Consider the following 26336-nt stretch of genomic DNA (forward strand, 5'->3'; position numbering starts at 1 on the left):
GTAACTAAGCTGCAACTTAGGTGTTTTTAAAAAAAAGATTTGTTTAGGTTTCTTTTTTAAAAAACCAAAAACTTCCTGACATTTAAACTCTGTGCATTAAAATCCTGTTTAAAAAAGAATGGATTAGAATTAGTGATTTCTCAAGACGGCACCTGTCATTCAACGAATCTTTTACAGAATGTTGTTTTTCATAAAAATTTACCTGCTGATCTTATAGCTCACAGATAATGCTCTCAGCATTTAAAAACACTTGAGGAATGCATTGCTATATCATAGGCAGGCAAGTTGAAAGAAGGTAATAAGAGAGATTCTTTGCTGTCTGTGAAAGACCCTTCTGGGCTTGAGGTTTTACAGTGATTTGAGTGATATGATATATAGCAGAAACATCTGAGGCTCAACATAGAAGTGTGTTAGGGGTATGTAATCAAAGGTTAGAGGGATTTTGCTTGATTCTTACTCTAATACTGCACAGTTCTCAATTTGGGGACTGAACCCTGGAATATTACTAATATTTGCCATTGGCTATATTTTTATCCCACCCTTCCTCCAAGGAAATCAGGGCAGTATGTCATTGGAGACCCCTTCTCCATGCACAGAATGTGCCTTCTTTTTGCCCCACCAAATACTAAATAGCAAGCACCCACATATTTTAAATTAAGAGGCAAGTTTCCAGAGCACAGCTTCCTACCAGAACTTCTGGCACTTCTCTTTTTAGAAATTAATCCCTGGGCACAACAATTCTCTATGTGGAAGAGTGCTGGGAGGATGAGGGAAATCTCAGATATCCTGGACACCATCTTGGAAAGGGCTGAGACATTTCTTCAAAAGCTATTGGAATATGTAACCCTTCTTAGGAGGTGTGGTCTCAGGCACAGGTATATATCCTATCTATGGAATGCTTTCAGGTGACAATCAAGGAGAAAAGGAATTGGTAATAATGGCTTGTGTCAAGGACACGGAAAGAATCTTCTCTTTCATCTTTCCTTGTAAACTAATAATAGTTTTTCTGCCAGGGAAGTGTGAACTGACAGGTTTTTATGCAACTTGCTTACATGTCCAAAATGAAGATTACCCTGGGCAACAGATAAGAGAATCCAAGTTAGGCAGATGCAGAAAGCTGCTGGAGGGAGTCCATTCTTCAGTTCTATTTCCCTTATCTTGGGCAGCAGGCTTCTGCAGAGAAATCTAGCTGTCAATTTGAATTTCAGTAGGTCCAGATGTGCATCAAGTCATCAAATGCTCTCAAATCCTCCCTTTAGGAAGCTGTGCATTTCATTTGTAGCCACAACACCACCTGCCAATTTTGAATTTTGAGGCTGTGCAAGAGGTCCCTTCACATATGTGGCATGCTGATAACAACAAAAAATTGCATGGCACTAAAAGGTGACATTATTGGGGCAATGAAGATCATTTGAGGAATAAAGTTTTAAAAATCAACAAAGCTGCAAGTTATTTTGCACATATGTAATACCCTTTATGTAAGCATGACCAGTAAATGGATCTGTCAAAAGTACTATGGGTTTTTGGAAGCCCAACAATAATTTTCGGATCAGAATTTCAGGTTTCATTTTCAGAGTTGAATTGCAAAATAGTGCATAGCAATCCTTGCATAAGGTGCACTGATGTGTAGTTTTACTTTCTCTCAGTACTTGCAGTTGATTCCCTTGCTGTATCTTAAAGTCTGCTTATTCATAACTGTATAAAGTGGTGATTGCTTTCTAGATTCATGACTACCTTGCCTTTGCAGTTTAGGTATGTGGAATATATGTGCCATTTTTAAAAAGCCAGTCTGGTGTAGTGTTTAAGGTTGCCACCCTAAGCTCACTTTCCTGTAAGTCACATTGCGTTCAACAGGACGTATAGTTGAGTAATCATAGTTAGGATTGCATTGTAAGAGCATCAGTCTAGGACTGGGGAGGCCCCAATTCAAATCTTCACTCAGCTGTGAAACCCACTAGGTAACCTCGAGCCAATCACCATCTCTCAATTTTTCCTATTTCATCTTCGTCATGGTTGAGGATGAAATTGGAGGTGAGGAACTATGTATGATATATTGAGTTTATAGACAAGGTGGGGTTTAAATCCAATAGACAATGCCAACTCTCTTCTTTCTACCTTCATGTTTCCCCTATGTATTTTGATTTTGGTGTCTTTGCAAACCTGAATATCATGCAAAGAGCTAATATTGGCTATGGCTCCCCCTGTCAAATGTAAACTCAGTGGCAATGTATTTCCTATTGTACAATTAAGTGGTAGAAGCATTCGCTACAACGGTGGTGCAAAAATCAAGTTAAGAGAAAGAGGTTCTGAAAATAAAAAAGGAATAAAGGACTGGTCAGTGAACATGACAATGTACAGCTTTTAAATCCAGATCTTTGATCCAGGTATACAAATTTTTATGAGGAAACCACCACCACATTAATGAGTTAATTAGCGGCAGATCATGGAATATGATGCAGGCTGCTGCACCTTCTTGCACAACCCTCAGTAGCAGACCATGTGAAAGTACTCTACCAGATTATATCACCTGGATTTTTTGCTCCACCCTTACTTTTGCTCCTCTTCCTCCTGTGGAAGGGCTGCGATTCAGTGGCAGAACATCTGCTTTGCATTCAGAGGTTTCCTGGCTTAGTCCCTGAAATATCCAGGCAGCACTGGGAGAAACCCCTTCCTGAAACTCTGGAGGCCATGTCTTAACTGCAGCCATTAGTTTAAAAAGGTAAAGGGCTCCTGGACGGTTAATTCCAGTCAAAGGTGACTATGGGGTTGCTGTGTGCATCTTGCTTTAGGCCGAGGGAGCTGGCATTTGTCCACAGACAGCTTTCTGGGTCACGTGGCCAGCATGACTAAACCACTTCTGGTGCAGCAGAACACTGTGATGAAAGCCAGAGTGCACGGAAATGCTGTTTACCTTCCACAGTGGTACCTATTAATCCGCTTGCACTGGTGTGCTTTCAAACTGCTAGGTTGGCAACCATTAAAACCTTCTTGTCTAGCCACCAAAACACTGCACCTGTCTCTTAGGCCTTGTTGAATGTAGATTAGAATTCAGGCAACCACATAAACATCTCCAACTGTTTGTGTATTTCTGTAACTCTGTAATTCCTGGTGGAATTGCTGCTTTCCTTACCTTTACAAATGTGCTGTTGAAATGAAATGGCAAGAGGCAAATCCAGGGGTGGCATCAAATAGCAGACAAATGGAGAGATGCTGGACGGTTCCTGTCAGGGAACTGCCATCGGAACCAGAGGGAGAGGGAGGGCTCCAGAAGGATTCCAGAGAGCGTCCCGGGAGGGAGAGAAGCAGCACATCTTCTGGGGAAGGAAATCAGCGTAGCACCAGTGGAGAAGGGGGGCAGATGGGGGAATCGGCGAGGTGGCTCCATGACTCCTCACCGGGGACCAGCGGGGAGAGCACGGGTCCTCCGCTGCCCACACCCTCCCTGCGCAGAAGGCTTCCGCGCAGGGAGACTAGGCGTCAAAGAGCTTCTTTGCTGGAAGAAGTTCAAGAAACGCCCACTGACGGATTCTGCCAGCGATTGAGACAGCCACGGGCGAGTGGCTGTCCAGACAGAAAGGGTTCACTCAGGCAACCCAGCCATGTGTGGCGCCAATTTATGCACGAGCAACCCCTAGAACCATTGCAGTTCCCAAAGGATGTTCTTTAGTCGACCACCCAGTTCTGTTTGTTCTGTCACAGTAATATTGCTATCTGCATTACTACTGTGTTAGTAAGAAAGATAATGATGCACAAAAAATTGTCTTCTGGAACTGCCACTCCTGCTTAGAAAGAGCTATTATTATTGCCCTTTATGTCATTGTATTGTGCTGTCATTTTCTTTGCCTCTCTGCTCCTCCTCTGCTCATTTGCTGTGAGTATAGTTTTGAGATTTGAAGTGCATTCCCATTTTTAGAGTAAGATTAAAGGATTTCTCTAATAGTAATTGCACTCTTGGCAAAAAAAGGCAAATGCATCTTCAGTTAACAGTTTTTCCTAACCTTTCTTTTTCAAACACTCCTTACATAAGTAGGAGAAATGTCCCCCCACCCTTATTAATCTAATTATCCTATAAATATATTGTGGATAAAAGAAGATTTTTAGATTAATTTCTAAACATTTTTTGTTGGGGGTTTTAGAAGGCAAAAACATACCCAAAGCAGATTGGGATGTGAAAATCAGGGTTGAAAACCCAAAGATTATTTCCCAAAATAGAAGTGTCACAGTTTAAAGAGCTTAGGACAGTCCACAGCAGAGCTTGTGCCTCTTATGAAATGGATTTCCTATTTGTTTTTGTTCTGTTCCATTTATTGAAATGGCTAGATAGTAAAAAATGGCATTCTACAGACTACGAGATATAATTGCAGCTACAGATGGGGCTGAAGACAAATGTTACTTGAAAGGACAGTCTTTTAATAGTTGCTGTGTGGGGGCAGGTGAGGGAAGAAAGTGTTACAATGTAGAAGGGTAATGACAACATTTTTAAAAGGCTTTTAAAGAGAGAACATGCTACATAAATTTGCTCGAGTCCTAGGGTCCTGAAGAATTGTCCCTTGCATGCGAATCTTCCTGAGTTTTAACATACACATCAGAGATCATCGAGTGGAAGGTAATCAGGGAAATTGTCTTTTCAGTGGTGGCACCCTGGTTATAGAATGCCCTCTTGATTATCACTCAGTTAGTCTGATTAGGTTTTATACAAGGCCAATATTTATTTGCTTGACTTTCAGTTGCAAAGAGACAAAGAATTATTCCCTCCCCAGCAAGTACAGTGGACCATCTGGACACGTAACGTTCGGGTTACGAATGTGGCAAACCCGGAAGTGTATACTTCCGGGTTTCACCGTGAGTACACAGAAGCAGTGCCTCTGCCTACGGACTTTTCGGGTTGTGGACGGACCCCCGGAATGAATTTAATTTATATCCAGAGGGTCCACTGTACTTGCAAAAGTTCTTCAGTTTTCAAAAGCACTCAGTGAGGGTGGGGGGATAGGAATATGTCATTCCTGAGCTGAAGATGGGAATGTTCATGCATCACTATGTTTCCCGGTCGTCTTGCAGAGATCATAGTCCCAAGAGCGCAGTCAGAATACTTACATCCTATTACAAAAGCTCTAGCTATCTAGACACCTTTCAAAAAGTTGTGGCATCTCCAAAACGTCTAGTTTTACAGGCAACTCCAGATGCACTTAACAGGTGTCAGCTTCTCCAAATTTCTCTAAACTGTAACTGTATCATAATGTACAACAGGAGTAGAGAACTTCTTGCATTAAGGCAAAATTGGCCCAGCATGGGTACCAGTTTGGCTCGGGAGGCCATTCCCCATGAACCACTTCCTCAAAAGATAACACTTTGACATCAGGTGAGGGGCAGGTGGAGGCGTGGCTTCCAATGCACAGTCCAGGGCCTTAAAGTGCTATCCTGTTTGTGCTTTAGCAAAGGAGGCTTGGTGTCACTGCCAGTCCCATGATTCAACATTAAAAACCACCCACTCACAACAAAGGGGGTCGGAAATTGTTTCCATGTATGCTTAACATCACTTTCTCTCCCCACCCCACCAACTATCCTTTTCCCATCTTCTTTGCAATTGAGAAGGTTGAAAAGGTCAGGAAGGGAAAAGGAACAATAAAACTGTAAAAAATAAGTTTAAAATATCAGTATTGATTTTTAAAGTGGTCGTTCCTCCCTGCCCACCATGAATGTTATGTTGTGTGACACTTTGCAGTCCTCTGGTGGAAAAACACCCTAAAAATATTAATACAAATAAATACAAAGACAGGGAGGAATACTTAATTCGTAAGTATATGAAGTCAGAAGCATTAGACAGCCCAGCTTGTGATCCTGAGGTTGCTTAGCATCCAATTCTCTTTGTGACAGAAGAAAGAAGTAAAATAATATTGAAAGGGAAATTGGTACTAAAGAAGCCTTTCTAGGTCATGATTCTTTTTACCCTGCATGAAAATAAAAAATGCAGCTTTGGATCCTGAGCTCCATGAACAAACAGAAATGCTTAAGAGGGGCAAAGAGGAGGAGGAGGAGGAGGCAGGAAAGTCCCTTTCTGTCACTGCCTTTCATTCCTAGAACTCAAGTTCCAGGCCATTGTTTCCTTTCCACCTGCACTTGTCCTTGTCTGCTTTTCTTCTGGTTGATTGTGAAGAGCCACTTGAGGGAAAGTGGTGTGTGAAGTACCTTTAAAGTGTTTACAATTGCTATCTAAAGGGCCTGATCCTGATCCTTAGCATTTCTGTAATAAATTATCTAGCAATGTAGGCTGGTTCACTTCACAGAAGCACCTTGGGGTGGTGATGCCAGGCTTCGCTTAGGGTGGCTGAGTGCCCTACTTTACAAAGGACAGTCCTCCATTTGAAGGGCTGTCGGGTTCAAGACCAGTTTTAAGACAAAGAACCATCAGAAGGAGGAAAAGTGGCCTATCAGCAATACCTGAACAGCAATAGTGAGATAATTATGCTTTGTTTAAATTATAATAATTCTTTCTAAATGTTTACCTACAGATATGCAGATCTTATGTAAACCCCTTGCTCTCTCTCTCTCTATTTGGTGATACGTGTAAGTGGCCACTCTATCTCCACTCATTCAGGGACACTGTTTGTGAAAGCCAGCAACTCTGTGTGGGAACTTCACACTTATGAGATTTTATAAAATTGCAGAGGGCTGAAAAGAGGCTGATGGCATCTTGCAAATCGTTGGGGCTGCAAATACATCCTCCTCATGGAGGTTACCAACTGGTGGTCCCAGTATGCTCCCCAAATGCTTGCATGGCCATTGCTCCTTCCACAAGTGTCAGCAGGGCCCATGGCATCATACCAGAGCTGGTGGCAATTCTCCTCCCGAGTCTTAAAAGTAGTATGGTCGCTTTAGGAGCTGTAATTCTGGGGAAAGCTTACCTCCATAGTTTGATGCTGTATATCACATCGTAGGCCTTAGCAAAACCGAATATGCTATGTATAGTTTTCTCTGCTGCATCTAAAGCAGCTTGATCAAATACCATGGCAGATTGGACGCATGATGTGTTTAATTGAAGCATGCTTCAAGGACCAGACTATGTATGAAGATCCCCACAAACCAAGTAGATTAAGAACTGACTCGCCATATATGTGACACCGTGTATTTGCCACAGTACATGCATAAGCTACAAAGGGGATATTTCCAAACTCACTGTGCATTATTTGCACAGCACCAGCAGTACACATGGCATTTTAGAATAATAAAAACAAAGGGTAGGTTCCTACCTCAAGGAACTTACAAACGAATTTTAGTTGAGAAAGGGGTTGCAGAAGATGACAACAGTGGAAGGGGAGGAGAGAATAAGAGATGAATTTCAGCAAATGCAGTTACATGTATTGGGGCTTTGTTTCAGATAGGCATGAGGATTAATGCTGGACTTAGACAGTACAAGAGATGGGGACTTCCAGCAGAACAGTACCTTATCCTCTTCTGTTTGGTAGCATAGTTAAGTGTTACCCCCAAAAGTGTGGCATGACAACATTGTGTTCTTAGTGCTCTTGCCGCTGCTCTACTTCATCGGCGGCTGCTTGTGTGAGGCATGGAAAACTCAGCTTGGTGATAGTTCATTATAAGATTTGTGTTACTAAACCTTACAGTGGGAGAGAAGAGGCAACAGACTTCTGTTTTCAGTGGGCAGCTGTATATCGCCTGCAGCATCTCATTCTGACCTAAGGATTTAAGTCAAAGTACAAGGAAGTTGCATCCCTGCTGTGGTTCATGTCCACTACATACTCCTGAAAGTTGATAGACACTTGGCATTGTACTTTGTTATTGTAGCCAACACTAGTTAAAACACTGATGTGCCATGGAGTCACAGGAAGTGTGAATAGGTCCTAACAAATGTAGTGCTAGGTGCATTTTTGCTCTATTTTAAGCCCCTCAGTAAATATGCAACAGATACACCAAGTTTTAATTCTGTGCCCCTGCTGTGAGGCTGGCCAGCAGCAGTGAGCTTGTTCTTGTGCTACTGCTGTCATGGCAACATGCTCTACCACCACTCCTACTGAGAGGTCTGTAGGCTCAGCATTGGTGCTTTCCTGTTGCTAAGCATCTGCAATGCTTGCTCCAGGCAGGATTCACTGTTCCTTAAGAGTAAGTACAGAGCAGCAACATGTTATTTACCTCACGGAAACCAGTCCCTGTTACAAACACAAACACACTGCTGCTCTGTACATACATACATACGTACATGTATGAAAGAGAGAAAGCACAATATGTTCCGTACTGTTGTTTGGCAGTAGGTACCTATAAGTTATACAAAAGTTGTTTCCACAAAGAATATTCCTTTGCTTGAGAATCTAAAACAAGCAGAGTAGAGATCCTCTCCCCTGACACTCACTTTTCTTCCCCTCTTCCTACTTTGCAAACTGGGTTGCTTCCATTTTAATTTTTCAGTGATTTCAGTATGAATAATGGGAGCATAATTTCCTTGAATCTATTATGTCAACCCCACCTCATCTGTCATAAGGTTTTATATCTAAATCTCTGCTGTTCTGGGTGCTGAATTTGGTTATAGTGCAGGACAAAAGGCTAGTCTCCACGCTAAACAGGTTTTTCCAACATAAAGATAGGAACCCCAAGTGACCAAGTTCCCAGCTCTGTGTTGGAGCACCTATGTATGAGTAAGGCAGCACTCTTCAGACTAACTAATATAAATTATCTGTTTATTATCAATTAAGGTTGTATACAGCCCTTCATCTGAAGATCCCAGGGCACAGTTCGCGACAGAATAATACAAAATGAGAAAACAAAATCCATTAAAAAGCAAAAAAAAACCAAGCCAATAACACCCCTTCCTGCAAACACATTTTAAAAGCCACAGAATGTTAATCAGCGGAATGGCTGTTTGAAGAGAATTTTTTTCGCCTGGCACCTGAAGATATGTAATGAAGGCTCTCCCTGGGGGAGAGCATTCAACTAATGGGGAGCCACTGCAGAAAAGGCTTGTTCTCATGTTGCTACCCTCCAGAACTCTTGTGGAGGAGGCATGCCTTCACTGCCACTAGGAAGTCTAAATGATGAGCCTCACCAGTGTTCGACTGCATTCAACCAGAGACGTTCCCCCCCCCCCCGCCACTCACATTCAAGCTGTCTCCTAGCTTGTTTGCTTGCCCTAAGCTCTGTAGTACAGTAGGGAGCCAAGCGGGCTACCTGAAGTGTAGTGTAATACAATATACGTTTTTAAGCAAAATAACTAATAACTGACTACCACCACCCTGCACAGACACCTTTTCCAGCTAAAGTAAGTTCATTGTGATCCAGCAAAGTTCATTTTCATGCTCAATATACATTATGGGATGGAACAACATTAGGAGAAGCAGTGGCCTACATCAAGCGTTTGGTATGAGTTCCTGGTGAGCGGATTGTTCTGTTGGCCCTGACTGCATTGGTCATATGTTTGGGGATGCAATTAATGTTTTGTTTTGTTTTTTAAAAAAATTGAAATTCAAGAATAACATAAATAATACACACACTTAATTCAACAAAAAAGAAAGTGTCCATGTACAAATATTCTTCTATGAATTTACAAAAAATAAGCTTAGGTTAAATTTGTACAGTCTCCCTTTTCCTGTCTTTTTACTAACGTAAAGTAGACTTCCTATCATTACCCGATGTAAAGTTCCTTTCTAGTGTTGAATGTACTTCATTGTTACCTTATTCTTTCTGTATTTTCTAATACATTCTTACAACAGTTTGTACCCTTTACCATATTTCTACACTGTCACTTTAAAAAGGGTCATTCGAATGCTGCCATAGTTATTATACTACTATTATATTTCTGTAAGTAACTCTTATACAGTGATTACTGAATCTAGGTGTGTCCCCCCCCCACACGTTTGTTGAGCTGACAGTTCCAACCATCTGTTACGCACAAGAGATCCTTATAGAGAGCAGTGGGTGAGGAATGTACGTCTGCATATGAGGATCTCTAGAGCAGGGTGTGTGGTTGCTGCAGCCTGGTAAACAATTGGTAGCATGTTACCTTCACAGTTCTGTAGAAATTGGTGTCAAGATACAAATTTGTTTCAGTTGCTGTTTTCTCTTAACCAGATATCTTACTTCTGACGAAGTATTTCTATAGTCTGTATAACTCCTGTTGCCTGTTTTACTATATTGCAACACCATTTATTGTTTTACAACTGGGATTTCCAGTTCAAAGGAAATTTCATGATGGCATTATGTGATTAAGAAATTACAATGTTATGAAGAACATTGAATGGTAATTTTTGGACTTTAATTCTTGTGGTTTGTAGATCTTGGTGGGCTAAGAGACAGGTTGAAAATATACAGACTTTTTTAAAAAAAGAAATGCTTCCTATTTTATTAATTTACCTTATTGAAATGTTTGTTGTTGTTTCTTGTATTCACATCTAGATCAAAATAAAAAATTATGATAGCAACAGGAGGCGTCATAACAGGACTGGCTGCCTTAAAGCGGCAAGACTCTGCCAGATCCCAGCATCATCTAAATCTTGCGACATCAGCAGCTACCGAAGAACAAAAGCCAGTAAAACGCCGACCCAGAGCAGATGTAGTCGTGGTCCGAGGCAAGATTCGACTTTACTCCCCATCAGGATTCTTCCTTGTTCTGGGAGTGCTTATCTCATTTCTGGGGATTGCTATGGCAATCCTTGGCTATTGGCCTGAAAAGGAGCCTTTTCCGGAGTCCGAATACAGCTTGCCCCTAAATGATACCCAAGTCATAGAAAAAGAAGATGGAATTATAATTCGTTTCTTTGAACAGCACTTGCATTCTGATAAGATGAAAATGTTGGGGCCTTTCACTATGGGGATTGGAATCTTTATATTTATTTGTGCAAATGCTATGCTCCACGAAAACCGTGACAAGGAGACAAAAATCATACACATGAGAGACATCTATTCCACTGTCATTGACATACATACTCTGAGGATCAGTGAACAGAAGCAGCTAACTGCGGCCTACACAGGCTTAGCGGGGGAGAATGAAGTCAAGCACAACGGAAGCTCTTATGCATCACGGCTGGCTGCAAATACAATTGCACCCTTCTCAGGCTACGCAAGCAACTTTCGAATAGACAGCAGTGCTGAGGAGGATGAAATTGCGGCGAGTGATGGCAAAAACGCTACTCATCTTCTGCCACCTTTGCTTACTGAGCGCTCTGGTTCAGTCTTCGGCCTTTACCCTCACTCTGGAAAGTCAAAGGAGGATAGGAGTAGCAGCTCTTTAAAGTGTGAAACGAAGTCAATTGTGTCATCCTCCATCAACGCTTTCACGTTACCTGTAATTAAACTAAATAACTGTGTTATTGATGAGCCCAGTATAGACAACATTACTGAGGATTCTGTTAGCACTAGAGGCAGGCCTAGAAATTTATCCATGGACTCTCTACCCATACCATCAACTCATACCAACGACATGTACAAACATTCCAGCACATTGATACCAAGAAACAGTTTATATGGAGACTCCTCATCCAAATCTTCTATGAATCTTGGGCCCAGTACAGGAAAGCTTCTGTCACCTGGTGCAGCCAGAAAACAGTTTGGGTCTAATACCTCTTTGCATCTTTTGTCTGTGCACTCAAAATCCCTAGACTTAGATAGGGGCCCTTCTACTCTGACTGTCCAAGTTGAACAAAGAAAACACCCAAGTTGGCCAAGACTGGACCGGAGCAACAGTAAAGGTTATATGAAACTTGAAAACAAAGAAGATCCAATGGACAGGCTGCTTGTGCCATCAGCAACAGTCAAGAAGGACTTTACTAACAAAGAAAAACTTCAAATGATTTCCAGATCGCATAATAATTTGAGTTTTGAACATGATGAATTTTTGAGTAACAATCTAAAACGTGGAACTTCTGAGACAACGTTTTGACAGGGGACTAAAATTTATGTGTCAGTATTTTTTAGCAAAACAAAACATTTTGACACGTGATTCTTTTTTGGTTTAGTTTTCCAGTGAAACTGCCACAAGCCTGTTTTTACCAAATGTTTCTACCCGATTAAAATGGCCTTGTGTTGGCAAAGGTGTTATTTTTCACCTCTGCAGTGCCAAGTGTTTAATGTCAAGCAGCTTGTTCATCAAAACACTGCACTGGCATAGTGATGATTGGATGGTGTTCGTGCTTGGATGGTAATTGGATGGTGGTTTGAGAATTGATATCTTCTTAATTTACAATTGCAATACTGTATATTATCACTGCTCAACATATCTCAGATCCTTTTCCTCCCAGTCATTACTCTTTTTGTTTCTGTGTAAGCATGCTATCTTTCATTACTGTGAGTCAACAATACGAGCTGACTGAATAAGCTTCAATGTTCAGAGCCATCAATGATGGCAACATCTTAACAATGGTGCTTTTAACTGGAGATGGAGATGGATGGAAGGTTTGCTGTGGTGGAGCCAAATTTAGCCCATCAGTATATCCAGTGGAAAAATTGACTGTTTTCCTTTTAAAAGAAAGAATTCTATATCAGCAGGATTCTATTCAAAGGAATAATAGGATTCTATTTTATATAGATTCTATTCTGTATCAAAACCTGTGTTCAAAGCTTTCAAAAGAGGTGTGCCATGTGGGTATTAGTGTTTTGAGCAACATGAATGAGTCAAAGTTTCCCTTGGGCATGTGAAACTAGTTCATGGGTTTTTTTGGAATCCAAAGTGTAAAGTAGATAATGAGTATGATCTGCAAGGATATTTCTGCTGTGCAATAAACACATAGCATATTATCTGTGTAGTAACAGCTCATCCCCGCTCCAAGCAGGGAATGCACAAAGAAATTCTCTGTAGGTTGCACACCAAGCAGGGAGTGCGCAAAGAAATTCTCTTACATATGATAGTAATAATGCATTGTCTAATATTAGTAAAAACTGCTACCATATTGATTTGCGAGAAAGACTATGCTGATTGAAAACAATTTTTGTGAACTTGCTATAATCAACTGAATACCAGTGTTGTCTGTAGTTCTGTTATGATGACAAGGGGATGGATTATGCTAGAAAGATGATATGGTTTCTGATCTAGGATGCTAAGACAGCTGGTTGTTCTAAATGTGGGACTTTGGGGCTAGGGGTTGAATAAGGCTCAGTGCTAGGGGGATGCGGGTAGCACTGTGGTCTAAACCACTGAGCCTCTTAGGCTTGCCGATCAGAAGGTTAGCAGTTCGAATCCCCACAACAGAGTGCTCTGTCGCAGCTCCTGTTAATCTAGCACTTTGAAAGCACGCCAGTGCAAGTAGATAAATAGGTACCACTGCGGCGGGAAGGTAAATGGGGTTTCCATGCGCTCTGGCTTCTGTCACAGTGTTCCATTGCACCAGAAGTGGTTTAGTCATGCTGGCCACATGACCTAGAAAGCATTTTTAGGTGTTTCTTTAGAAGTATGAGGTATGGTATAGCTATACCTGGCACTTCAGAGATATAAATTTCAATATGTATGTACCCTACCTGTCAAAGAGTGGGATGACAGTGAATTCAAGTAGTTATGGCATTTAAATAAATGATGTGTGGAGAATGGTTGTTCTGTTGTACAACAAAGCTTTTTTCTGGTTATAGTGTGAACTCAAATAACAAATATAGTGGTACCTCTGGTTACGTACTTAATTCGTTCTGGAGGTCCGTTCTTAACCTGAAACACCACTTTAGCTAATTGGGCCTCCCGCTGCTGCCACGCCGCTGCGCAATTTCTGTTCTCATCCTGAAACAAAGTTCTTAACCCGAGGTAATATTTCTGGGTTAGCGGAGTTTGTAACCTGAAGCGTATGTAACCTGAAGCATATGTAACCCGAGGTACCACTGTACTGCAATTCATTAATGATGCTGAGATTAAATATGAACCTGCTGTTGACCACAGTTTTCAAGAACTAAAACATTACTTGTTGCAGGGATGCACTGCATTGTGAACTGCCGCAAAGATGATGATACTGATAGCAGACATTTTTTTCTCCTCCAGTTGGGTCACCGTTGAAGTTGAAAGTTATTGCTAAAGATATTAGCAGTGTGAATGGGTCTACCAGAAAACTTCCTTACATTGCCTTAAGGCAGTTAGACCCTAATCTTGCTAACTAGTCTATTCTAACCCATTCCACCCCTTGTGGTTTGGCCAATAGGATCACTGTTAATTGGTCATTTTAGCAGATGTTTCATATTTTCACTTAACCTAAATAACTCAGGAATTATTTGAATAGCTTCTCCCTAAACAATCAGAAATGTAAAAATGTTGTACACCAGTTGACTGTGAAAGACAAATGACAGATCCCCCCCCCTTAGTGTCCAGCTTCATATTCTAACAATGTGGTGTTTCTTTGTCAAAAGCATTACTTGCCCAGTGAATTGAGGCATAGTGTTAACCTGTTAGAATCTCAAGCCTATATATTGTAACAGAGTTGGCTACATATTTTGCTATGAAGCTTTTAATAACTTTCTGGTCAGTGTTCTTAATATATTTGCTATTTTTTTAAAATAAAAACCAAATGTTAAACTACGCGAGTATCATAAATGTGTCTTTGGCGTTCATTAGTTCTGCTGTTAAAATGAAAAGGGAAGGACAAACTAATCATTCTTTGGTGTGGGTCCTTTTCCTCCCCTACATAACAATTAGCAGTATCGGTGCTTCTTACTGTTTTACAAAGGAGCAAAATCTTTTCCTAAAGATATTTCTCATTAACAAGAACGACAGAACTATACATTCAAAACAACAGAGGGCCCAAAATTAATTACTGAGTGCATCCCAACTTCAGTCAAATAGAATTAATTACTTGTGTGGGCCTTGAGCACTTAACCAAGATTTTTGACAATACTGCATTTAGATTGCATCCCTGGATAGCAACATCCCACATTGACTATGGCACTACACAGGGTTTCTGCATCATTCATGCATGTCTTGGGGCGCTGTTCATTCAGTTGTTTAATGTATACCCAACACTAGCAAAATCTGTCTAGCTCTGAAGAAGAAGAAGAAGAAGAAGAAGAGGAGGAGGAGGAGGAGGAGGAGTTTGGATTTGATATCCCGCTTTATCACTACCCGAAGGAGTCTCAAAGTGGCTAACATTCTCCTTTCCCTTCCTCCCCCACAACAAACACTCTGTGAGGTGAGTGGGGTTGAGAGACTTCAAAGAAGTGTGACTGGCCCAAGGTCACCCAGCAGCTGCATGTGGAGGAGCGGGGAAGTGAACCTGGTTCACCAGATTACGAGTCCACCGCTCTTAACCACTTCACCACACTGGATCTGGAAGTCTCCTTTGTGTTTCTTTATGTGTAAAGGTTTATTTATGTGTAAAATATTTCTATACTGCCATATAATAAAGAAGGCCTAATACAGGTAGCATCTAGAAGAGGAACCCTGAGGCATGGGAATTTGTTTCGCTGGTGACACGCCATCAAAACTTAGTACTACATAACACTGATGAATATGACCAAAGTGGGTTTTTGTCTTTTTTACCCAGATTACTTTGAGCTCCAGTCTTGCTGAGTTTTTGAAATACAACTAGTAAGACTATCACAGACAAAAAAGTGGTTATCCACAGGGAAAATGTCAGCATACTAAAATCAGAATAATAAGCAGCATTTCCTTAAAAGAAACCCTTTAAAAAGATCCACAGCATTCCCCAAGATTCCCATTAAAAAGCCTTCCTCTTTCCCAGATGCACAACTAAATGGATGCAAGCCAAGGTTTACATTTAGTATCAGTCAAAGAAGCATAAAGAAGTATTTGCATCTAGAAAAGGACTTCCTTGAACGATCCATATCTTTGCCAAGAGCACTCCAGGAACTGGAGCGAAATACCATGAAAGATATGTAGCTCCAGCTCTTCTAATGTAAGAATTTGTCTGTTTTGCATTATTCACCCTCTACTGAGTAAGAGTTATGTTGGGTCTGATAGTACTGGATATGGAATGCAGCCAAATGTTGCATTTTATTTGCGCGAACAATTTCCTGCATTTTGCTAACAACAATTTTGTTACCCTAAGGGCAGTCAGGGCTGGTTCCCGTGGCATTGACACTGGTAGGGCAGAATGATAGGAGCCCAAAGAGTAGGCGGAGCCCAAGCCAATGATGGGCAGATCTAATTCTAGTCCCCCCCCCATCTTCCTCTCTGCCGAGTTCTACAAGGTCAACACTGAGGCTAAGTAACAGTCATACGAGAAATATGTAAAATAACCAAGCAAGTATTAGAAATCACCCCAGAAATGGCCCTACTAAACATCTTCCAAGACAACAAAGCCCACTTACACCACAAAGAACTCATACCCCACCTACTCTCAGCAGCCAGAAACATCATAACCAGACACTGGAGAGACCTGGCAGGAGTAAGCATGGACCAATGGTACCAAATAGTATGGGAAACGGCCTTACTAGAAAAATTAACCAATAAACTGAAACTGACACGGGGACAAATAGAAGAAGACACCTTCACGCCAGTATGGCTCCCCTTTATCACATACACAGCCCAACAAGACAACGACAAAAATCCACCAACAGCATACAAATCAATATGGCTAACCTGATCCAAAACACCCACCCACCCACTCACACACGAAAACAAAGATCACCACAGCCAACCACAAATGAACAGCCACACCCTAGGCCAACCCCAACCTCTCTCACCACCAAAGGAACACAAGTGAACAGCAGAGAACCCGTACAAGCAAAAACAAAAAACAAAAAACCCCACTGAGGCTAAGCAAGAGGAAGCTAACTGGAAGTGCCACAGCACCCTGGACTGGTTATAAGAAAGAGGCAGGAGGGTGGAGACTGGGGGAGGGCAGACTGAGGGTGCCCCACTTGTCCTAAAGGACCAGACTCCACTACCTAAGGGGGAGCAAAGCCTGATCCCTCTGGCAAAGCCAATCACAACTGAATTACTATGGCTCCTGTCTTTCCTTTCTGATTTTTTGTTTAAAGAATATTAAACCTTTTCAGGATAACACTGTGTGGTGTGTAGCATCACTTTTAACAACAGCGGGACAGGGAGCAGGAAAGGCAAACCACTCCAACATCCCACAAGGCTTACCCCCCCCCCCAAATGTATTAGTTCATAGAATTAAATTGGCAGTCTTATGAAAAGAATCCAGTTGCATCTGTAAGGCTAATGAAGAAGATTTTAAAGACCATAAGCTTTTCTGGGGAATTATTTACCTATGTTATTGATGGCAAGAACAGAACTGGAGCATGCAAGTCAAAGTTGTTGCTTGTTTGGTGAACATCTTAGGGTGGTTCGCCACACAGTTATCTCTGCTAACTATACTATGAACTCACCTACACAAGCCCATTCTTAAAGGTATAGCTTGATTCCATTAATCAGAAAAAGAATAATGACACTGCTGCTCTTCTGTTACTTTGATCAGTATTTTACCTTTTCTTTCATTTGCCTTTGCCTGAAGAAGGGTACAAGTTCACACTTCCAACATTTTGAAAATTAGCTCGTGTCTTACCCACTAGGCATATTTTATGTCCTCTGGAACCTATATACTTACTGTACAAAGATTTTGGCCTTGGGCAAGCTTATTTCCACTATCTTTAACAGAATGCAGTTTCAGGTATTAAATTGACATATTTCTAACCATTCAACATGAGAATGGTACATATCTCTGTCTTGGATTTTCAGTTGCCCTTCTGCAAAAGGAAGAGCTCCTTGCATTTGTGGAAAGGTCTCTGATCCAGCAGTGGTTCCCACTGGCAGAAATTGTGGGAGGGGGAGAGATTTTTGCCAAATCCCCCCTTCCAAGTCTCCAGAACAAGGACTTCAGTGTGGAGAAGGAATCAGCAAGTTTGACTTACAGATGGAACTGGATTCTGAATAAGAATTTTAATTTAATGAGTTGAACAAATAATATGAACCAGTACTTTGGGATCTTGCTTCTGCCAACGGGTGCATCCTGTGAGTGGAGTTTCATTCAAGGGATCTCAGGATCTATTTTGCAGACATTTATTTTAGAAGCCATTGTCCTTTTCTGAAACTAAAGCTGATCCATTTAGCTCTGCACTTTGCTACTGATCCAAACCATAATTATGTCCACCAGCCACAAAGGCTGCTGTCTATTTTTCCTTTAGTTAATCAACTTAAGATAAGAATTCTTGCATCCCAAACAGTCTAACACTTTATAATTAATACTGTGCTTTAATCAATTGTGTCTTTGCCTAAAGTTCTACAGGTTACCTGTTAAATGTGTGCCCTTTAATCAGTTTTAAATGAGTTGCTTTTTAAATTTCATTGCACAGTCTATTAATTCTTCCAATACAAGAAATGATGATAGAGGCAACTGATTTACATAACATTAATTATGCTGCGTCTTTGACAGAACCTTCCTCATTAATTCCCCCCTTAAAAGTTATAATCTTTAGAGTCTCTCTCCAATAGATAGCCTTTCTAAATTTCTATTCATTTTCTTACATGCAGCAAAGTAAAGCATGGGTATATAGGCTGTAAAATCTTAAAATGTGCCTTTTAGAATGAATTCACTGATGTCCACCTCAAAGTCACTGAACACATGGAGGAAAAGTGGGATGCTCCCTCTGAGTCTACTTGATGGTTCCACCCACTGACCTGTTTGAATTCAGTAGAAGGCTGTATATTGTCTCACTGCTTATTTAACTTATATGCAAAATATGGTCTGAAGCTCAACATCAAAAAAACTAAGATCATGGCCACTGGTCCCATCACCTCCTGGCAAATAGAAGGGGAAGAAATGGAGGCAGTGAGAGATTTTACTTTCTTGGGCTCCATGATCACTGCAGATGGTGACAGCAGTCACAAAATTAAAAGACGCCTGCTTCTTGGGAGAAAAGCAATGACAAACCTAGACAGCATCTTAAAATTCAGAGACATCAGCTTGCCAACAAAGGTCCGTATAGTTAGAGCTATGGTTTTCCCAGTAGTGATGTATGGAAGTGAGAGCTGGACCATAAAGAAGGCTGATCGCCGAAGAATTGATGCTTTTGAATTATGGTGCTGGAGGAGACTCTTGAGAGTCCCATGGACTGCAAAAGATCAAACCTATCCATTCTGAAGGAAATCAGCCCTGAGTGCTCACTGGAAGGACAGATCGTGAAGCTGAGGCTCCAATACTTTGGCCACCTCATGAGAAGAGAAGACTCCCTGGAAAAGACCCTGATGTTGGGAAAGATGGAGAAGGGGACGACAGAGGACGAGATGGTTGGACAGTGTTCTCGAAGCTACCAGCATGAGTTTGACCAAACTGCGGGAGGCAGTGGAAGACAGGAGTGCCTGGTGTGCTCTGGTCCATGGGGTCACGAAGAGTCGGACACGACTAAACAACACCACCACCACCACACATGTGCACCTGTAAATGCATAGGCTCCTCCTCCTCCACATGACAACATGGAGGAGCATGCATGCATTCAGCTATAGATGTGTAGGCGCAGACTTTGTACTGGGCATGTGGTGAGTACAACAGTGTGGTCTGTAAGGGCAATGGGCACAGCCCCACTTCCCCTACCCATGCATCCAGTGAATGTCTGGAGGCTGGAGGGCACCTGTGAACTGGGTCTCTAACAGAATAAGGCTAATTCCCTTGATTCTTACACTTCATTCTCCTTTCCTCCCCCCCCTTTTTTTGGCTGTTGCCCTTCTCTGCCAATACAATAATATTTTGCATTGTTTTTAGGCATCTTCTGCACGGTGAGCAGATGGTACGTTTGCACAGTATCTGAAAACATGGATATCACTTTTCTGAATTACAGTTGGGTCAAAAATCTGTTACTCAAAGGCAAGGAATTTCAAGCATGCTTCAGAAATAATAGATGTTCATAATGTATTTGGGGGCTTCTTCTGGTAGATTATATTGCCCATGTCACAAGCTTTTTAAAGGATTTCAATCACCAGTGTGGAGTGCTTTTTGGATATAGGTTGACCCTGCTAGTGGGATATAATGAAACAATACCTGTTCCTGCTGAGTCTTCATTATCATTTTAATAGAGAGATCATACTGATATGCTATGAGAGAATTATATCCTTACCAGTCATGTAGCTTCTCCATCAGAATACGAAAGGGTCTTAGATACGGAGCTCCAGTAATGAATGCGTAGATGCTGCTATGAAATGGGGGGGGGGTAAGGTAAAGAAGCATATTGTTCCAAGGGAGATTATCATGGATCAAAGGGTACAAATGAAACTGCTCACATTCAGCCTCTGTTAAAAGGAAGGGGCTTTGTCTGGAAGCAGAGCCTGGTGAATTGCTGAAGAAGGACACATTTCTTAGTTTCAGAAAATAAAGATCTGCAAGTTGAGTGCTAATTTGAAGGAGTCAATGGACAGTAATTTAGATTCAAATTAGTATAACTAAAGGACAGACTATAAATTGGGATGGGGAATGTGTGGCCCTCCTTGTGATGTTGGACTATAACTTTCATCACCCCTGACCTTTGGCCACGCTGGTTGAGGCTGGTGGAGTCCAACAACACATTCCCCATTCCAGCTATATGCGGACATTACTACATTGTAAATGCACATTGGTTGGAGAAAAGAAAATGCATTTAAGTTATAGGTTAGTTATGTAACCCAGTCGGGAAAATGAAACCCAGTATAATGAAATAGACTGATCACAACCCAAATCTGAGTTAGAGCATCTAAGCCTGTTGATTTATTTACTTTTGTTTGAAACCATCCTACTTTTTAAATGAGCTCCCTCATTTGACCTCTCTAGCCCTTTGTAGGAATTTGCAAGCATGTTTAATTGACACACAAAGGGGTGAGCACACTAGCTCTGAAAAATTAGGGTTCTAAAATGCACAGGGAGTTCTTCCTAAGTATAGAAGGCTCCTCACTTTAAGAGGTTGTCTTCCACAGGTTGGAAGGTAACCCAACCAACAATAGGGTGTGGTCTGGTCCCTGCAGCCCCACCCTGGCATGTTAAGTAAATGTATTTTCATGTTCCTGTGTAAGTCTTCTACACTAGGTCTTCTACACCTTTAGCCTCTCAGATGTTGCTGAACTGTAAGTCCCATCACCCTTGACCATTGGTCATGCTTGCTTGGGCTGATAGGGCTTGGCAACATCTGGAGGCCTGCACATTGCCCACGCCTGTTCTACACCATATTTCCACCTTCCTGTCTTAATTATTGTCCATGTGCCAAATGCCAGCATAACAGCTACCCTCTTTTGTCCTGGAAATTCCACATGAGTTCCCCAAGGGCACTGCAAAACTTGCTAAAAATAACAGGCTGCTGAGCCACAATGAATTTGTTTCTTGTTACACATTTTCAATGAACGGTTTGTGTTTATATGTAAAAAGAGGTGGGCAATCTACATCAGGAGTGGGGAACTTGTGGTTCTCAAGATGTTGTTGAGCTCCAAATCCTTTCAACCCTGACTGTTGACCATGCTGCTGGGAGTTGAAGTCCAACAACATCGGAGGGAGGGGCACAGGTTCTCCACCCTTGGTCTACAAGATCCAGTAAAACCCAAGGAAACATTGTAAGCAGAGGAAGAAAAGATGCCCACTCACTGGGGCTCCTTCATACCACTCATTAGTTCCACAGTGGTACCTCGGGTTACAGACACTTCAGGTTACATACGCTTAAGGTTACAGACTCCGCTAACCCAGAAATAGTACCTCAGGTTAAGAACTTTGCTTCAGGATGAGAACAGAAATCGCGCTGCCGCAGCGCAGCAGCAACAGGAGGCCCCATTAGCTAAAGTGGTACCTCAGGTTAAGAACAGTTTCAGGTTAAGAACGGACCTCTGGAACGAATTAAGTTCTTAAACCGAGGTACCACTGTATTTTCACCAGTGTCTTGGACCACAACTGAGCTCTTGTACAATGTACAGCATCCAAGGCTTTTTTATCCTTCCCTTTATCCTGTGCTAAGATTCTGTTAATGAGATACAGAATTATTCAGCCTCAGCATTTCCAATCCTAACAACTCAGGACACACACCAGAAAATCAGCTGGGTAATTCAAATAAATGAATAATTATTCCCTCACTGAATGCATAAAAAGCAGAAAACCTTTTACTCCAGATCCAGGTTTATTGGCATCCTTTTGCTTTATTTTTCCCTGTGTGCAAAACCCATCTGTTGCTGAATAACCTTTTCTCCCTTCACCAAGATAAAGATCAAGTTCCTTCCTTGAGAACAAAATTTTCACAAGGTTTATTCATTTTATTGCAAGTCCCTTATTAATCAGCAAACCAGAAGATACTTTGTGTGATCATCATCACACTGTAGATACTTGAAATTGTGTCAATATGCTAAGTACTAAGCTAAATTCTAAGGCAATACGTGAGATCATCATCCGGTTTGTCCAATATGGGGGTTTGGGTCTCTAGAACTGAATCTGTGATATTTTAAAGCAGAAAATACAAAGCGAAACATTGATCAGATAGTGAGTGGAAGACCCCTTGACTTCCCCCAATCTACAAGCATACTGCACACCACAGAAATAGGTCTGTATACTTCTGAACTGGTCTAGAAGTCACATTGTGCAGGAGAAATCAAATTTTGTGGAGACTTGCCCATATCCTTGTTGTATTGTCACTGTACAAGTTTTTAGTACTTCCATCTATCAGAGAAGCCTTGTCTGCTGCAATAAATCTGGTACTGCTCCAGGAGATTCAGCTGCCTCCACCACCAGCCTGTGAGGAAGAACACAACACTTTGACCTCAAGACACAGTTAAGTTGCCCTAGATTTTATGAAAGGCAAAGGGAATTGAGAGGTTGGTTTATTCAGCTGTGCCATCATGCTTAATGCAATATGTAGTTCCAGCCAATAAAACTCTTACCCTTAAATAAGCCATAACAATTTCCCAGTGGATACCAGTGTATAAAATATAATGAAGCACTTTGAACAGATCAGTTTAGTTAACTTTAAAACTCTCCATGCTGTTGGTGACTGGGCAGAGTGAAGCTGGTATAGGTTGTTGAAGTTTTTCATTAATTCACTTTTGGCTTTTCATGCATTGCAGTGTTTACAAACGCTACTGTTAGTCCAAATTCTCCATTTAATATTTTGCATTCTTTTAACTTTGAACAATGGAAAAAACATAAGAATCTTCTGCTGCATTCTACCACCACTGCTTTTGTGACACCACTGGGACTATAGGCTTTGTGACCTCAAGTACACTCAAAGGGCGATAATTTTGCATTTTTTGCCTGTACACGTCTTAAAGCGCTCCACGTAAAATGGCCAAACCTAGTGCTGTGCTTATGCCAAGAGCAAAATGAACAGCAGATTTTGTGCCAGAGAATTATGCAGAATAAGCTGTGCACAAGAGTTTGCAAGATGGATGCACAAAACTGGAGCTGTGAAAATGCCTTGGTGAAATAATGCTGAAGGACCTCTCTGAATTGTGGCCAGAACTGATTATACTTGTAAATATTATTCAGAGGAAGTTATCTTTTTGATCATTTACTGTACACACAACCTATTCCCAATGAAGCTCCAGGGGTGCACAGCTGAATCCCCTTTGGGGGTGGGATGTGCACTGCAAATGAAGGTCACAGAACTGCTGAGAAGGGAATATTGCAATTGCCCTGGGAATATATGAATTGATGTTTCCTTCCTTTCATTTGGGATGTGGGTGGTGCTGTGGTCTAAACCACAGAGCCTAGGGCTTGCTGATCAGAAAGTTGGTGGTTCAAATCCCCGTGACGGGGTGAGCTCCCGTCGTTCAGTCCCAGCTCCTACCCACCTAGCAGTTCGAAAGCATGTAAAAGTGCAAGTAGATAAATAGGTACCACTCCGGCGGGAAGGTAAATGGTGTTTCCGTGCGCTGCTCTGGTTCGCCAGAAGCAGCTTGGTCATGCTGGCCACATGACCTGGAATCTGTCTGCAGAAAAACACCAGCTCCCTCGGCCTATAGAGCGAGATGAGCACTGCAACCCCAGAGTCGTCCGTGACTGGACCTAGTGGTCAGGGGTACCTTTACCTTTTCTTCCTATTTTTCTTTTCTAAAATAAAGAAGGTAATCAGATATTTGGGAAGAGATTCTGCTTTCGTTGTCTTATGTATAATGCATAGTGGAAAAAGTAGAGGAGAGACTTTTCTTCCCTCAAGGCCATTTCCAGGAATTGTTTGACTGTCTGGATTCAGCATTCACACATTAGTGTCCAGGGTGAGCAAAACTCATAGACAAGGGTTTGGCCACAATCAGGGTTGCCACCACTTTCATGAATGAAGTCTGCATGCCTTTAACAATGGCCAGCTCCAGGTTCAAAGTGGGCCTTCATAGTGCCATCTTACCTGGGTAATGGCAACAATGATCTGGCCATTTCGTTTTTCTCATTTATTTCTATGCCGTTTTTCACTTACCCAAATCAGAAAGCTGCTCACAAAACAATAAAAAGCAATAACAGAACAGAACGTCGCAAACAATAAATAACAACAACACAACAGAACATCACAAATACAACATAAATAATATAGAACACAAATCATCAGCAAAACAACCACATTCTATAAAACACTATTAAATAAAGAAATGATCAAAACAGCACAAGCACAACAAAAGTCATAAGATTCACAAAGCACTACGGCACTCATAATCCATAAAACAATATTAACAACATTAACCAACTAGCAACAAAAAACAAATAAGCACTGTTGAAATCACCCACACTCCCCCACCCCCATAACTCATAGTCTTCCATTCAGTTCATCATAGGGCACATAATGGTGGCAGCAACGTTCTGAAGGTTTTGAGGGCTTCTAGGGCTGATTTCCAGAGGGGGTGCCTGGATAGCAAGAGTTGGCCTACAGTGCCCAAAAGGCTGCATGCAGCCCAGCCCACCCAGCTCACAGGTTGCCCATCACTGGTGTGAATGACTGAGGGAATAAGAAACTAAAATCTTGGAGATCAGTATGGGCGACTCAAATAGAGAATATAACAGACATACGACACAGTATATACCAGATCGTCCTATCCACATGGTTGACAGTGAGGTGAGATGCTGCTCTAATGACCTTTACATAAATGAGTGGATGTTTCACCGAATTGCTGACTGGTAGAAAGAATAGCTTCCATTAATCAGCAGGGATTATTTCTTGCTGTTTTAGGCTGAAAAGAGTTTGTGTAATTAGAACTGTAATTAAATGTGCCAACCCTAATTACCTGCAACCTTTCTTCTGTTCTGAGGGCACCAGAGGAGGGCGATCACTTGTGACACTTTTATCTACCCCTTTAATTACAATTAAAAAGGTTCAGACAGATTATCAGGCCTAGATTTTAAAAACAGCCTCAAACTACAAACCATTGCCTAAGTATTTTGGTGCTGGGAGGATACATCTAGGTCAGCTGACTTGGTAAAATGTTATCTTTGTCCTAAGTTGGAATCACCAGTGTGGCACAAGCACATACCACACTGTCTTCAGATTCCCTGCTTGATGCCTATCAAGGAACCCTGCCCCTACCATGGATTGTGAAGAGGTTGCAAGTTCTTTTTATCCTCACATGAAAGGCAGTACAGAAAACAAACAAAGGCTAAATATCTTTAATTTACTCTGTGAGCCAGAGTCAGAGAACCGTAAGATTAGCTGGTGCCAAAAACCTAGCTATTTGAACTATTATTCCAACCTTTTTTCCCATCTAAAAATTGGTTATAATAATGATATCCAGAATTCAATACTTTTAGGAAAGTATGTTTACAATCAGACTTCTTTGTATTCCTTAAAAATATGTACCTGAAAAGAAAAAATCTTAGCAATTTTCTTATATCTTCTTTCTCTCTCTTCCTCCTCTGAAAAGTGTGGGGAAAAGAAAGAAATGTAATTTCATGGTATTCCTCAGGCTAGATAACTTTCTAATATGTTCTAGCTTAAAATATTATTGATTCATCTATAGCTGTGGTGTGTGAACTGAACTAGCGACTTCCTTGACTCTCTATTATGACACAGTAACTGCCTATCCAGGGTATACTGTACCATTAAAGTTTAAGTCCTCATTAGAATATCCTAGTGTAGACATTTCACAAAGCTGTTAACACCAATGCACACTAAAGATGAGTGCACTAAAGTCTGACTTTTTCTATCCACAGACTTAGAGGAAACACACCCAACCATTGCCTTCAGTTGCCCAAAAGCCCCTGATCTTCCCTGCTCTTTAAATAACTCCTTCCATTCTCTCTTGCTTGGATGTCCCCCCTCAAAACATCTACATGGGATCACTTCCCTCTTCAAGTATTCAACTTCACACAACGAAGGGAAGACCGCCTCTTGGCTGTGGCTTCAGTGCCTTCCACATGTAGGGACGAGAACCTCTGCAGTGGGAAACTTTCCTTACTTGTGTGCGCTCCCAACATGATTCAGAAGCTTAGAAGATCGGGGTTCTAAATTGCACAGGGAGCCTACATGAGCTTTTGTTTTTAAATGTAAGT

The 26336-nt window shown here is 41.5% G+C and overlaps 1 protein-coding gene across 2 annotated transcripts in view; it reads left to right on the forward strand.

The window, feature by feature from the left end:
- The window catches only part of TMEM200A (transmembrane protein 200A), a 45267-nt gene extending 30779 nt beyond the window's left edge, over window positions 1-14488 (forward strand). For both annotated transcript variants that reach the window (XM_081187743.1, XM_081187742.1), the window contains one exon: window positions 10399-14488. In XM_081187743.1, coding sequence (XP_081043869.1) covers window positions 10415-11881 — 1467 coding nt within the window. In that variant the 5' untranslated portion in view covers window positions 10399-10414 and the 3' untranslated portion in view covers window positions 11882-14488. The remainder of the gene's footprint in view (window positions 1-10398) is intronic.
- The last annotated feature ends 11848 nt before the right edge of the window (window positions 14489-26336 follow it).

This window comes from Podarcis bocagei, assembly GCF_964188305.1.
Source record: "Podarcis bocagei genome assembly, chromosome: 3".
NCBI lineage: Eukaryota > Metazoa > Chordata > Lepidosauria > Squamata > Lacertidae > Podarcis > Podarcis bocagei.